General features: G+C 45.1%; 1 protein-coding gene across 5 annotated transcripts in view; it reads right to left on the bottom strand.

The window, feature by feature from the left end:
* MICU1 (mitochondrial calcium uptake 1) overlaps positions 1–15,970 on the bottom strand; it is a 112,737-nt gene that overhangs the window by 1,894 nt on the left and 94,873 nt on the right. For 4 of the 5 annotated variants that reach the window (XM_087763870.1, XM_087763868.1, XM_087763871.1 and 1 more), the window contains 3 exons: positions 15,425–15,562; positions 9,096–9,204; positions 1,169–1,258 (listed from right to left, as the gene is read on the bottom strand). In XM_087763870.1, the coding sequence (XP_087619996.1) occupies positions 1,169–1,258; positions 9,096–9,204; positions 15,425–15,562 (337 nt within the window). Of the gene's footprint in view, positions 1–1,125; positions 1,259–9,095; positions 9,205–15,424; positions 15,563–15,970 lie in introns of all 5 variants that reach the window. The other variant, XM_087763872.1, reaches the window with a different exon arrangement.

Below are 15,970 nucleotides of genomic sequence, written 5' to 3'. Positions count from 1 at the left end.
AAAATTCCCTCTGGCGCTGCAGGTTTTTGATGCATGCATGGTAATGTCTATAAACACCAACGGAGTGAAAACACACAAAAAAAACAACCCACACCAAAAAAAAAAAAAAAAGAGAGGTCTGCGCCTGCTTTTCCACTTGATTCCTTCCTTACAGGGACCACTCTGGCAACTACAGTCTTTCCCCCCAAAGGTTTGCTATCAAAATATTTAGCAGATTCTCCTATGAGAGGATGCAAACAGAATATTTGGCTACGCTTCGGTTCACTCTAATCTCCAGCCTGATCATCTGGCTTGAGGATTGTATCAGAAAGTGGCACCGAAGCACAGAGAAAAAATAAAGCAAGAGATGATGCAACCTTAGAAAGGTGCAAAGAAGCAGGTGGGGCTGAAACCAAGAGGGACAACAAGGAATAAAATAAAGATTTTTTTTTTTTCATGTTCATATTTATATCAGAAAGCAAACAACTGTCTATTTATGCATCACTGCTGCCGCTCAGAGCTGCCAGATCCCAGTGATTGTGCTGGAGAAGCAGGGTGCCAGCAAGGTCTCTGGTTTTGGCTTGATAGTTTTGCGCAAATGCAGAATTTTGCTACTTTCCAAGTCTGAATTGCTGCCATCATCCCCTGGTGGCAAAGACTCCACTAATTCTCATTAAATCAACCCGAGACTGCTTCAGTGTGGCAACAAGCTACCCCCAAGCGCTTGCATCCTCTGTGGGCCAGCAAAGCAACAAGCTTCCCAGCAGGGCACAGAGCTGCCATTAATTAATTAAACTGATATTTGTCTAGGACTTTGGAGATAACAAAGTACCAGATAGGCTCGTTTCCAACACTGGAGCACAGCAGCTCGTTTTGTTAAACAAAATAGGGTTTTGTGGAAGGAAAAAAAAAAAAAAAAGCTGTGTAGCAAGCTGTGCACACCAAACGCTTGCATCCCCTGCTTTAAGATCAACATCTCGGAAGCTGGGTAACATCAGATACCCTTCCTAGAAGGGCATGAGCATCGGTACAGATCCACAGCCAAAAAGCGGATGGTAGTGTGGCAAGAAGAGCCAAGGCCATGGCAAGCTTTCACGGCTGGCGTTTTTTCCCCCCCTGTGTTTCTTTCCCCAGCTCGACTCTCACCCAGCCTGGCTGAGAAGAACGGGGCGAGGTTCTGGTCACTCACCGTCGCAGTCGAAGAGCGCGAACACCACATCGCAGACATGGTCCGAGAGCTCCACCTTGGCCACCGTCCTGGCCACTTGCTGCATCGTCACTGCAACAGAGGGAAGGCAGAAGGTTAGCAAGATGTCGTGATCTGCCCACCGCAGCGAACGCAGGCAGAGGAGCGGAAGACTCTTGTTCCTCCACGGAAAACTGCCTTTATGAAAACATGTCATGTTCAAAGAGGCTTGAAATAAGCTTTGTCCCCAGCCTGTTCAACACATGCCTCAAAACCAGGCTCCTCAAAGCTTTCGCCTTCCTGCTGCAACACTGCATGGGGTGTGGAGAGGCTGCTGGTGAGCACCGACATGCTGATACCTGTGTGTTCAACATAAACATTAAAAACACGGAGATGAGATGTTTTTGCCCCCTCTTTGGTTACAAAATCGGAAGAAGTGTCAGCAGTACAGCAAACATGAGGTGGGAAACCTCTCCTGACGGGCTTGATCAACAAGGCAGCTCCTTCTGGCAGTGTTGCAAAGATGATACTCTATGAACCAACTATTCCAACAGGCTGGGAATAATAAAAACCATTTTTCCTGTTAAGCAACCCAGGGCCAGTAACTGCAGAACGAACCCATCCGCTCTCTCCCTGCGACAGGCTCTGCAGCAAGCAGACAAGGTTAACAGGTTAACCCTGCAATAAAATAAAGAGTTGTAACGAATTATGTCACCCCCCCTACCCCCCCCAGACTGGCAGCTGAGCTCATCAGCAAAGAAGCAAGTGGTAGTTTTATTCATGCCTCTAGGAAAGAGCAATCCATGGAGCTATCAGTCTGGCAGGGTTATGCAGTAGATTTTGCTGCATGAAGGGAAAAAAGCCCTCACTGGGCTAATTTAGCTGTTTCCCTACATGTATTCGTGTGCGTCTGGCTGCCCTCTAGTCTCCCTTTGATGGCTGGTAATCGAAGGAAGGAGGGGAGGCAAGAGCAGCTCAGTTGCCACTGTTTGTCAGGGCTGAAACACCCTGCTCCCTTCCAGACACCCGATAAAATGGAAGGGCTTTGCATGAATGTGAGCGTATTTTAAGCTAAATTTACGCTTCCCTTCAAAGTCTGACCTGAAGAAACCCCATCCAGAGAGACTCTGCACCACAGCAGCAAGCCCACTGCAACTGGGATGAATGTTTAGCTGCGGAGCTCCCCTTCAGTGGGGCAAAAGGGGGAAGTGGTGCGACACAGAATCAGATTGAAACCAAAAAAAGCCTCTGCTTTCATCCACAGCATCATTCTGGGTTCACACACTCTGGTCCCTTTGCAGAGCTACTGGCCCTTCAGAAATTTTGAAGATTTATGTGTCAGAAAGGAAAAAATAAGCACCCAATCTATACCATAACTGGATTAATTCGAAACTGCGTAAAATGTTTCTAATAGGATTTTTTTTTTCCATGAATATTCAGATTATTGGTTCCTTCCACCCCATTTCTGCTCCCCTGACTGAGGTTTGAGGGTTTTGGGGAGGAATCCACAGCCACCATCAGGTCCTTTTCCTAGTAAAATCCCCCCTTTTACTAAATAATGCAGGAGAAAACTGAAATTAAATAGAAGATGGATTAAAATATATATAGTCTCAACTAGGTCCCCGCTGTTTCCCTGTAATTATTCTTTCTGAGTTGAAGTCCTGTCCTAGATGAGAGATGTAGCTCTGGTCTGCAGTTACTGCTCTATATTTCAATTCTGTCACCATAAGTCAGAATATGGCTGCCACTTCTGTGCCTGTCCTGCTGGCAGCCAGAGCCTGCTTTGGGGAGGGCAGAGGCAACGTAATCATTAAAGAAAATTTGAATTAATTTTGTTCCCCAGCCTGATGCCTGAACCTTGCCAACCAAGCTGTGGGGAGACCACCTGTCTCTCCCAGCCCACCCACGCCAACCAGGCTGCAGAATATACCATGCCACACACGTGGCACAGCTCTCAGGAACACCTGGATGGCAAAGGAAAGGGGGGAATTCACGTTTTAAGCGCAGGGGCAGCCACCACGTCCGTGCATCCCTTTCCTTTCAGCTCTCTTCTTCTGAATGCGCACAAATTAGCCAGCAAGATGAAACACAATCCAATGAATGAACTGCAACACAAGCAAGTGGGCGCATTACATGGCAGCAGCCCTCCAAAAAAGGGCTTTAATGGTCCACCGTTTAATTAGCTCACACTGACATCAAACACAAATGAAATGATAAAGCTGCCTTCAGCTTTCCCTCTCGATCCGAGAGAGAGGGACTGATGGCCAGCATCATACATACCCCAAACCAGAGGAGAGGGTGACTATAAATTGCACAGGTATAATGCAGTATTTATAGGTCCCCTTTGATTAAACGCCATGAACACGAAGTGACAGCAAATGCCAGAGCCGAACGGTGGATGGTAGAGGCCTTTTACCAAGATAAATGCCCTGCCTCTGGATTTTATATATGCCTCTGTAAAAGGCACCTTTCTCCTTTCCAATTAGGCAATGCTCATTCCCTAACTACAGCCCTGGCTCCAGCCAGCTGCAAAACATGTGCTGTGACTCCTACCTGCCCCGCACACTGCTGGGGGACTTCAGTAACATGTGTAAAGCTCAAGGAAAAAGAAGAGGCTGAGGTAAAAGTTTATTTAAACTTATTTCTCAGCTTATTTTTCTTCCCCAGAAAGTCCTTCTGCTGGGGAGGTATTTTAAAACACCTCAACTTTGGCAATGGCAGAGGTTTTAAGTGCTATAAGCCATCTCTTACCAGAGACCCAGACCTTTAGACAGCAAAAGCAAATCTGTATTTCCTCAGACAGCAACACCGAATTTCATTTAACTCCTTTTAAATGTAAATCTTCTTTAAAGGTGCTCAACCAAGCTTTGATACTATCCCCTCCTCCTGGTGCCCCAGGTACCCTACTGAAGAAGTTATCTGCTATAGCCTTATATAGGAAAAAAAGAAGTTAGAATGATTTCTTTAATTATAAGTCATGTTTTTCTGCTGAGTTTTCACCCCTCTCCTTCCATCTCTACAGGGTGTCGCCTGATCCCTCCCTTCTCTTTGACGTGTGCTTACTTATTTTTCATGGCCGCAGTTTTACCAGCTGTAATTTGTACTTACAGCTGCCGGTTACTGCTTCCCCTCTCATTAATCCAACTGCGTAGGTGTCACCTCCATCACACTGTTCTTGCCCGATGCAAAAATTCTGCAAAAATGTTATTTCACAGGGGCTGCGTGACTGTGCTGTGCTCAGTAACAATTTTGTTGGTTTTTAAGGACTCGTAAGGAAGGGGAAAGTGTCTCTGCTTTCCACTTTGATGCACATACTCCAGACTACAAGGTATCTCAATGAGGCAAATAAAATTGAAGTAAACCTCCCAGCATCATTTCTTTACCACTTCACAAAATGAAATAGGTGCTATCTGGGGAAACATCTCCTAAAACAAAGCTTGTCCAGATTTGGGGGTTTGGGATGGCTGCATCCATCTCTACAAGAGAAAGTTTCCTGGATTTTATACCACTGAAAATGAGTTCCATATTTCTATCTTGAAAAGCTATGCGGCTTTTAAAATTTTAAGTGTTAGTGTCTCCCACTGGTGCCTTTAATGAGCCATCTGAGTTATTTTATGCAAGTTTAGCATCTGACACAGTTATCTTTTTTTTTTTCCCCTCCAATTCCCAAAACTGCACCATGAGTAATACCTCACCAAGTGCTTACAAACAGGGCTTTTCTATGGGCAAGAGCCTAGTGAGATGGCAAACTTCACTTTTTTTCCTCCATCTTGAGATTAATCACACAGTTGGGAAAAATAAGGGGCAGCTGGGCTGCTGCCTTCGTTTCCTGAACGGCACCCAGGGTGATGGGAGCAGGGCTCCCTGCCCTGGGCAGGCCCGGGCTGCAGAGGCAGGACACGTGTATTCTGGGCTCCCAGAAATCAGGCTACGTAGGGTCTCACGTTGATACGCACGTTTCATTTTAAGCATCCCAGTTGGAAACGTTGGATGCCATTGACGATAAAGCTAGCAAAAATCTATTTAACTTTTTTCAAATCATTCGCATGTGCACATACCGGAATATCCATCCAGGAGAGAGAAGTACAAACCCTACACAATCCTGTGGCACAGCACATTTTGCTTTTTCTTTTCAAAATGCGAGGCTGCGGCACTGCAGCTGAGTAGAAACTGTTTTGACATCAAAGGAAGCATGATGGAAAGTCATGGAGATCACGCTTCTGGGAAAAAAGCAGAGCTACCGGACCAAAGGCAGAGCCAATCCACTGTTTATGTAATATTCGCAGTCATAAATAAGTAAAGAAAGGAGATTCCAACCCAGAAAGTGGTTTCTGAACTGAACGGTATCTTCCAGGGGCTGTTGATCTATGGAGAGCCTGTCCTCAGGGTTACTGAGCTGATTTCTTAAAGCCTTGTGGACAGGCATCCTCTGCTGTGAAGCTTTGCCTGACAACTCGCTGCATCAGTGCTCAGCAAACACTGCACCGTAATTGTGCATGTACTAAAACCAAAGGGCAGATGAGCTCCAGACCCCTCCTGCTTGAGGACAAGCACTGCCACGGTCCCTCTCCATCAGGATGCACGCATACACACACGTCAACGCTCTGGTGTGAGGGCAGCAAAGGTGACAACCTGTGACCCTGACTTGCCTCTGCAGGACACCAGATTTCACCGTTCAACTCTTCTCCTTCTCACAAATTATTGCAAATACTCATCCAGGCTTTCTTACACACCCAGAGAGGCTGTGGCATCTCCATCCTTGGAGATATCCAAAACCTGACTGTACGTGACCTTGTTGGTCTAGAGGGTCTCTAGAGATCAACCTCACCTACCCTACAGAAGTCCTCCCCACCCAACTACCAGCGTTGACTACATGCCATCACTCCAGAGGAGCGATCTGAGCTGTGCCTCCATGGGGGACTGACTTCTTTCATCCAGTTCCGAAGGCGGATTAAAGCAAGCAGCAATTCAATGACAAACACATGCCGCACTCAAAACTCACCTCTACCTCCTTCCAAATTCCCTGTCAAGTCTGCAGCCGTTTCAAGCTCCATACTTCAAATAAAATGATCTTCCACTAACCCCTCCTGGGCTCTAGCCCCGCTCCGAGCTGGCTGAGCCACCGGAGCGAGCAGCGGGCTCAGCCGTCTCCCCTTGCTTTGGCCCATCTCTAGCGAATCGCATCTGTGCCTTGCCCTAACCCACAAAAGAGTTATACCGTGGCTCTTTGCTAGTGCCAGCAGAACGGCTGCTTGGAAAGTGTGGCTGTAGATGGTGCCAAAAAAAAGTGCAATTCGCACCCTTGCCTCAAAAGGGGAATAAGCAATGAATTTGGCTCCTGTCCTGCTGCCAGCTGTAAGCCCAGGCTAGGAAAGTTTTCTAAGCAATGCTTATGATTTAAGAGAACGACGGCTATTATGTTTCTGGTAAAATGAAAGATGGAATAACAAATAATCTGTGTGTTATTCTATGCATCATTAAAATACAGGTTTATGATCCTTTTTAGAAGAAGAGGCTACTTTAATTCAACACAGAAAACAGGTTGTCAAGCTACGGCTGTTAGGTGCCATCCATTTTTTTCCCCTCTTAAATTTTAAACGGCCCTTCTAAAATTATAACAACATTTGCTGCATTAGGTTAGCAGCAATTTATTTGATACACAAACTATCCTCTTCCTCCTCCCCATATGATGCATAATTTTTACATTTATTGGTTTTTAATAAGCAACCTTGTGAAAGCTTGACTTTCAGAAGAGTACACCCCATTTATTGCTTATTTGATTTGTGGGTGCAATATCCAGGCTCAGAGTGTACGCATATGGAAACGGGTAATGCATAGACAATTCAGGCATGGGAGCACACAGATCCCTGCTGCAAAACCCAGGTGTATCGCTGCAGCTTGCTTGCTTTGCACCTTCGTTAGGACCACAGCAAAACGCTGCCTTTATGCCTTCTGCCAGATACACAGGAGCATCTCTGGGTTGAGCAGCACAGAAGGATGCAAGGGGTGATTCGTGTCAGCTACCAGACACACGTGAAGAGGGGATTTGCAGGATAACGCTCCTCTTCTGCCCAAGCTGGAGGAAATCTCTCCCGACAGCCAGGACCCTGCAGGCAGGGACGGGGATCTGGCGACAGCCAAGCCGGCCAGCGGTTTGAAGCCATGCCCTGCACACCACCAACCTCCCCAAGGTTTCTGACTCCAGCCAAAGGACTCCCAGCTCAATGGCTGTGACTCCAGCACAAGCTCATTAATCGCTCGTAATTAAACAGCAATCACGCTGATTTACCAACTGCGTGCGGACCTAAATGCTCCACAAATACATATTCCACATCTGGGCAATTGCTAATTTACTGTAGACACTAAGTAAATTGGATTCACTGGGCTATTACCTCCTCGTGGGACGCTGCAGAAAGGGCTCTGCGCAGCAGCAGCACACCTATACTTCCTATTTTTACTTTTAAATGAAAGAAAATCCTATCAGATTCTTTTAACTTTAAGTCTTAACATAACGGTGATCTAAAACAAAGAGTACAGATGATTTCCCCCGAAAAATCAAAGACGAGGAGGGCTGTTGACACACGCAAGAAGAGATGTGACACGTTTCACTCCCTTTGTAGTTCCACTGCCCAAAAAACTATTAATGTCTTAATATTCCCACAACAGCAGTGGTTGGAAGAATAGCTTGCTTCTGAAACATTTAATTTTGCAGCTGCCTAAATACATCAGCTTTAACTTTCTAGTAGACAAGAGTTTCCACTTAGCCTAAAAAACTTTTAATGAGTTTGCCATTGATTTTTTTTTTTAATATTCCCAGTCTGAGTTGTTTAAAAAAACAACTCTTAAAGATCTAGAAAAGCAAAGCACGCACTTGTGACAAATCCTAGCAGCAGAAACTTGGACTTTTCAAAAAAATGTATAGATTTCTTTGGTTGGTTGGTTGCTTTTTTTTAAATCGGTGCATAAGATCTGAGAACATGCCTGATATGGATTAGCTCAGAAAAGGACAAAACACAATGAGATGAAGAAGGATATGGATTGCTATGATCAATAAACCACACTATTACCAAGCTCCCCAGGAAACACCAGCTCTGAAGTTTATTCAGCCAGCTCCTCTGGCCACACACAGCCACTGGACTGTGGGTTATCTGAAGAGAGCCTCCTCTGGACAGACTTCAATGCTCAGTCTGGGACCTTAGTGGGGTTCCAGTGCTCCCCCTCCTTCCCTCCAGCGTGCTGGGGAGCTCCAAAGGTGCTTGCCATTACTTGGATTTCAGATCAGAAATGCAGCACCTAGCCACGCAGCTCTTATTTCTATGCAAAGCTTATCATTTTTAAGCAAAGCTGAAACAAAACAAGGGTTGAAATGTTCCTACTACCAGTGTCACTGCTGGTTAGTGCCTCTGCCGTGTCAATCACGGAGACCTCTACAGAAGATATAGTTTGAAAGAACACTTCTTAGAATACCGCTTGTCTTTGCCAACAATAATTTTTCAAGTACTTCGTAAAAGGAGAAAAAACGTCACTCCAGAAGTCAGGGATGAAGAAGAAACACTGGTGTGCCTGTGCTCTGGTCCCAGACCACGTGATATACTCACTAGGTCATCTTGCCTCTGCACGCATCAGACCTAAATGGTCCTGCTGAAGATCTCACCATGTTACCACTGCTTCCTAATCTATTCATTCAGGCTATACATTTTGGCCTTTTTTTCCCCTCTATATCTAGAACTTGGAAGGTATAAAACTTGAAATCCCTCTTTATCCATGGACGTGGCAAGTTAAACCTCTCATTACAGGGAGGAACTGAAATTTCGGTACATTTTTAACCTGTCAGCCTGGGCTCATTCAACATCTTCCCAACTTCAAAGACACAGCATGAGTCCTGCTCCCTCAAGCTTCCAGTGCCTGTCCGTCTCGCAAGTATTAATACCTTTATCAAGTGAAGCTCCAGCCATGTGGTAGAAGCTCAAAGCTGTGTCCACATCATTTATGTTCTTCAGAAAAGTGAAGAAGCTCTCCACCTCCTCAAACGTCAGCCCCTAGGACAGAGAAAAGATGGTCTTACGGTGATGGGAAAAGGAGATTGTGACACTGCCTGGATTACGAACAACAAAGTAACTCATCGGCCCAAAGCTGTAGCCAGAGGGGAATTAATCTGCACACTCAAAAGGCTCCTACCTTGGCACCTGCAGATACGGGTGGCGACCCGTACTTTTGTTAACTGCCTCCGCTCCCCTCCTGGCCCCCCCAGTCATGCGACCCGAAGGGACTTCCCCATGCACGGTCAGCGGTGGCAGAGACCGAAAAGCATTCCTCTGGCCCTCACTCTGCAGCCCGCTCTCGCCCAGAAGAGCAGACACATCATAAGCCTGGGATGCAGGAGACCGCTGCAAGCAGGTTCATTTATATATTTTTTCCAAGCCTGCACACTTGCAATGACAATCATGAAATAGTTCAAGCGCTGCACAGTCTCTCCCAAGAGATTCAGGGATCCCTGGGGGGATCCATGTCTTACCCAGTGTCGCAGAAGGTGACACTGCAAACCACAGCAGGGATAGATGTGACCCAGTTAGCTCTGCTGCTGGTGGCAGGATGGTTGCGGGGCTGGATCGCTGTCTGCTCTACTTACCGCCACAGTTGCCCAGGGCTTGGCTCACCCAGGGATGGGTGAGCCTGTGCTCAGTGAGCGCCTACAGCCACGCACCCGGATAGTCACGGAAACGCATCCCAAGATTCCCCAGCGCTGGCACTGCTGCATCACAGTACAGCCGATGGGCAGGTAGGGGATAAGTAACACACTCCTCCCTGCACCGATCTGACCGGCGAGGAGCGTGCCAGGAGAGCGGCTGCTGATGAGTGCAGCTCTGGGACCCTCGCTCGGTTACACAACACAACACCCAATTTTATCAATCCATTCAGCTCCAGCATCAGTGCTGGGATAAGAGCTGCAGCCTCCGAACTCCCCCACCACAGCCACAGCCCGGAGCCAATGGAGGACGTAAATCCTCACCACAGTAATAACCACTCAGCTTTCCTCTCTGGAAGAGATAAATCAACTTGTCAAGAGGAGTTCAGGTTCAGGCTCCTCCTATCCTGTCTAGTGTGACAGACTGATATAGCAAGATACTAAAAATCCCAACTGCATAACATGGCACTGTTTCATGGTCTGGGTGGAAGAGCACATGTTCAGCAGGTACTGTCAAATATAAATTTATACGATCCGTTGTATCCCTGCTCAAACTCTTCCCAACAACTTCTAACCAGGGAAGAAGCCACCTATCTTTTTTTGAAAGAAAAAGCACATTTTTTATGATCTTCTCATACAGACATGGTGCCTCTAGAATTGTAAGCAGAATTACAGAAAATGTGCAGCTTGTTACTATCTTTGCTGTAACTGAGTATGTGGCAACGCACCACTGATGTACATTGCACAGTGTGCACAGCGACAAATGCAACAGCAGGCTTTGTCAGCCCTGGATTCGTGGATCCAGACCAAAAAGGATGAGATAGCAAAACACACACATGGACAGCGGATCTGAAAAAAATCCCCAGTTACTATACAGGGAGCTTTTTTTAAATGTAGACCTGCTCCGCTTCCCAAGCGGCATGCTAAAAGATGTATGGCAAAATTAAATAAAATACTGTCGTAGCAAAAAAAAAAAATAAATCAGGTACTTCTGCAGGAAGTACTGCAAAGATTCCTTTGTTTTGTACAACAGATCTAGAGGAGAAAAGATCTTTGCGATTCAGATAGCCATACGGATGCCTCCCTACTATGCATTTCCTGATTGACATGCTCCTGCCTGGGAGCAGAGCACTAAAAATGTGGAAAGCCTGCAGGAACCAGGAGGCGTGTGGCCACTTTCAGGCCAGCAGAAGACACTGTGCTGTGGTTTACCTGCTCTGTTTGGGACATCTGAGGTTTGCAGTAGTGGCGGCAAAGCATCCCAGCAGCTATTCTAGGCAAAGACCCCCAATTTTGCATTTTCCTGGAATTTTCCACCATGAAATGGCAGACATCAAGGCCAAACAGCATTGCCGTGCAGGCAAAACAGCCCCTTGTTTAGTACCAACACTGCAGTTGCTCTTGCTTCAACAGGTAACAGAGAAGGTTTACATGCTTACATATGTAAACTCATGGTCCTTTCACCAGCTGAAAAAACAAAAACAATGACATACTGAGGTATCCTACAAATTTGGGCTTTATGTGGACAAAGACACTGAATCTCTGTAGAAAAAGTGCCATCAGTATTATGAAATTTAGTATTTTTATTGATGAATCCTATAGTTGAGGCTGGCATCAGCATTAACTCCTTTCCAGCTACCAAAATAAAAATAAAGTCAGAGACTGGGACAGCCTCAAGCTTGCACTTTCAAGTTGACAGATGACCGATCACCTTCATCAGTCAAAAGTCTGAGTATGGGAATGTATCTATTCCCCATCAGTGTGTTTGTCAGCGCTGCTCGGCTCTTCGTAAGTTATTCACATCTCCATTCAAAGACCAATAGATGTTTCCATGATATGAGAGGCTTGTGTTAATTTGGAATCACAAGAAATTGCATATCCAGAGAGCACTAGGGTAGTGATTATGGGATCTGGATGATCACTTCTTTCAAGGCATTTGTAGAGCTAGCTGTTGATTCATAAGCCTGAATCCTTTCATCATTTAGATGATACTAACGATAACGTAAGCAGGCAGACTCCAGAAACACGTATCTGCTTGCAACATGCATCTTAACAACAGCTCAAACACCTTCTGCAAAAGTTAGGGCTTTTCACCTGGGAACCCAGGTTTCAGCTGGGGAGAATTACAACTCGCTCCCACCCTCTGCCATCTCAACAGAAAAATATGCTACACAGCCCCCAAAGCACGTGTAGAAGATAACCTGAATCACTAGTTTCTGAAGAGTCAGCTTGGGTTTCTAGTAGTGAGAGAGACATAAACCAAATACCTTGCTTGTAAAGACTACCAACAACTCAAGTCCTTTTTACTAGGGGAAAAGCAGCTGTGTAAGTATAACTCAAAGAGGATGATCGTAAGCAATTTTAAACAAAGTAGAGTGTGGCAGCTCGCTGAATATGCAGAGGAGTTCACGTATCCAGGGTAAGATGGGATTTTTCCTCAAGAAAAATAAGAATGAAAGCAGATTATCAATTAATACAAGAAAACATGCCATTTCCAAAAGCAGGAATGTAGAATAACAATGTTGGAAAATGGCTGAAGGTTAGATTAAAACCAGACCTTTAACATTTTGGAGGCTGCCAGGATTGCCTTGTGCAGAAAAGGTAATTGCATCAGACAATGAAGATTATGTTTGGCAGATTTTGTAAGAAAGCACTTACAAGGTAAACTGCATTTCTGACGTAAAGCTTGCCGGGTAGGTTTGGTACAATTACTGCCATTCCCCTCCCAGCATCACACTATTAAAAATATTTTAGTCCCACTTTATTTGGAAAGCAATAACAAGTCAAAGCTCCTACTGCTTTCGGCATAGAGGGGAGTTACGGCAGGTTACTAAACTGTGCAGATAATGATACTACGCTGCTCTAAAAGTAGGCTAGTGAAGTGTGAAAAGAAGGGATTTGGGGAAAAATTCTTCCTGCAAAACATGTTTGCATCGTAAACCTCTTTGACCTACAAGGAGTTCAGGGACTGGAAAGTATCACAGGACAAAAGAAGTGGCTGGGTGGCTTTAATGTCTCTGAGGTCTGGGAGCCAAAAGGAGAGCAGTGGATAGCACCGGCTCCGCTCCCTTTTTATACGATGGGAGTAAAGCAGAGCCCGACCGAAGCGGCTGCTTGCTCTGCAGATGTCTGGGTTACAAACACAGAGGAAGAAGCAACGCCAGCGTCGAGCTTCTGCAGTTTCAAGTGGGAGAACGCGCTCTGGCTTAATACCCCATTCATTTACAAAGAAAACTTTGCAAGCGCATCCCTGAGTAAGTTATCCAGAAAGCTCGAAAGGCAGTTAATGTGATTCTGGTCACGGCAGTCCTGTTTCTAAAGAGACGGGGAAATTTAAGCTACATAAAAACACTGACAGCTGCACCAGGGTGATCCAATAAAAGTACATAAGTGTATTTAGATACAACGTGCTGCAGACATCTGCAAGGGATATGGTCTTCTAAAATACCTCAGGGGAAAAAAGAACCCCACGAACTTTCAAGAAAAGGTTCTCTTGTATAAAAGAACATGCAAAGTTAGGCACCAGGCTGGATTGTCCGTGAACTAAAACCTGCTGAAATGGAGGATTTCAAGTGCCTGATTTCTCTAGCTCTGAATAAGCATTGACTTTAAGCTGCCCTGGCTGCAAAAAAGGCTTATCTGCCTCCAGTGCAAAGTGGCTGGCACATCTCACATCCTTTAGATCTCCTTAAACCATTAAATACCTTGTAGTTCTTAACAGAGAGGCTGTCTCGTTTTAGGATTTTGTGTGTTTCATTCCCCCTGGTCTAAGGAATCAAGTGTTTTCCACCAATTCTGTTTCTTGCAAATGTCATTTTTTGTCCTATTCCCCAATTTCTCTCCTTGAAAGTCCTCAGAATAAAGAAAGAAAAAGACTTGCTCTGAATACGGTTATCTGCAAATAGAAACACAATCTGGCTGGGGATGAGGAATAAGGTAAAAACAAAAAGTTCCTCCTCTGCCACAGATGTCAGGGTCTTGGCTTACACATGAAAGGACTAAAACATCTGCTGTGAGAAACCTTCCAAAATAACTCCCTCTGTCTAATTTCTCAAATACCCAGCTACTGTTCAATAATATATATATGTGTGTGTGTATGTGCATATATATATATTAAAAAAAAAATCACAGCAAAAGAATTGACAGTTTGGGAACATTAACAACAAAGCTGATACTTTCTTTTAAACACGCATCACAGGTATTTTTTCAGCAAGAAATCAAATGATTCCTGTTAAAACTCAAGGGGAGCAGAGGTATTGGAAAAGCTGAATCTGCAGTGTCTCGCTCAAAGATCAAATAAACGGACACAACCTTGGAAACATCAATGGTCTTATTTAAGCTGGCAACAAAGAGCTTGAGAAGTGAGATTTCCAAATATTAACATGCAACGCGTCCCAGCTCCAATGACACATTGACACCATCTATTGATAACAGCCTATTAAATATTGAGCCTATTTTCCTACAAAACATGAGGGAAATCTTAAAAAAAAGCAGCTCTTTCTGGAGCCATGAGAAGCTGCAGGTACCGCAGCTCCTCTGGCAGGAATGCAACTCTGAGCGCAGCCTTTTGGCTCACTTATGGTTTCCTCCAGTTTTTAACTTTTTGACATTATTTGCAGTTAACAGAGACCTATCTGTCTACATGCTCCACTGCTTCAGTATGCCCAAATTCTCCTCCAGCACCAGTGAAAGAGGGAGAAAATGGGGGAAAAAAGCCACTGGAGTGGCTTCACATGAACTGAGGATTCCTACACATCACAGGAGTCCAGTTAAGGCACCAAAGAGGGACAAAAAAAGGACTGGACCCTGGCCAATGCCTGTGTTTTATAACACACTTTGCATCTAAACCAGTTAAGAAATAAACACCAGTTCTGGTGTCAGGAGGAAGCAACTCTAAAACAGTCAGACCGACCCAATACGCAGCCAAAGACTTTTTATCCATTCTCGTTTTGATGAATTGCTTGTTTATAACCTAGTTAATAAAGGAACAATCCACCTTTATAGAAGCAGATGTGAAATTCTAATACTGAAGTAATTTAGCAGCCCATACTTGCCTTACCTGATAAAGCACATCCTTTCGGTACGGATGTCTTATTCCAAGGTCTCTCACTAAATTAACGAGTGTAGGATCTGCAACCATATTCCTCTCTAAATCATGAGTAATTAAAATAATTTTTCACGTAAGTTCATAACTAAATACTAAACTGCCCAGTTGCAGCAGCTAATTAATCCAAGGTTGAGCCAGTAACTAGGAACACGTCTTCAATGTTTATTCTGGCTCCAGACCCAGGGTGCTGTCCAGCAAATTTAAATTTTGAAAATTACAGCATCCATTTTAATAGGGACAAGCCTACACCCTGATCTGGACACTGATCACTGTACTCGCACCTCTTCCATCTCCCTGCTGCTGGCAAAGTATTTATCATTTGCAAAGTCAGCATGTCTCCCCGCACTGCTTAACAAGGTACAGGTGCTTTTCTTAAGAAGATGGAGATTCCTTACTCATTTCTCAGCACAGTGCCGGAGGGCTGCCCCCACTGCAACTTCCCAAATTTGCCACCGACGCCACTGACCTCTCCGTCTTGGAAGTGCTTCTTGAGCTGCTTCAGCATGACAGTGAGCTTCTTGGACTGCACCCCGCTGTAGGCCAGCAGCATGCTGCCGAACTGCCGCTCCGTGATCCGCCCCTCCACTGGGTCGTGCCGCTCAAACTGGAATGGGAAAAAAAAAACAAAAGGGGAGATGAAAACAAGGCTGTGCAGCAGAAAGCTCCATCCAGGGGAAGGGTGTAAAAAGGCACCGTAATAAATAATTAATATTGCAGGAAACACTGATGAAGGAGAAATCCTAACGCATTTGAATATTTGTTTCCCCCGAGACCGTCTCCACCAGTAAGTCAACGTTTTCTCTATGTGCTGTTTCTTGGACCACCTCTGGAAAAAGTCTTTGTATCTTGCCCTCCTAGTTTTATCTCGCAGGGGGACAGCATTTGTAGAGCTCGACTTGAAAAGTCGGGATTATTAACTTGAAACCAAGCTAGTGTCCACAGGTCTCCAAAGGGGTGAAAAGCAAGAACAAATTCTAAGGTGTTCTACACAGGGACTTCCAGCTTGGATGTC

Source organism: Nipponia nippon, unplaced genomic scaffold (genome assembly GCF_047370975.1).
Source record: "Nipponia nippon isolate SJK-2023a ecotype South Korea unplaced genomic scaffold, ASM4737097v1 scaffold_3, whole genome shotgun sequence".
NCBI lineage: Eukaryota > Metazoa > Chordata > Aves > Pelecaniformes > Threskiornithidae > Nipponia > Nipponia nippon.
This window is presented reverse-complemented; position numbering and strand designations above follow the sequence as displayed.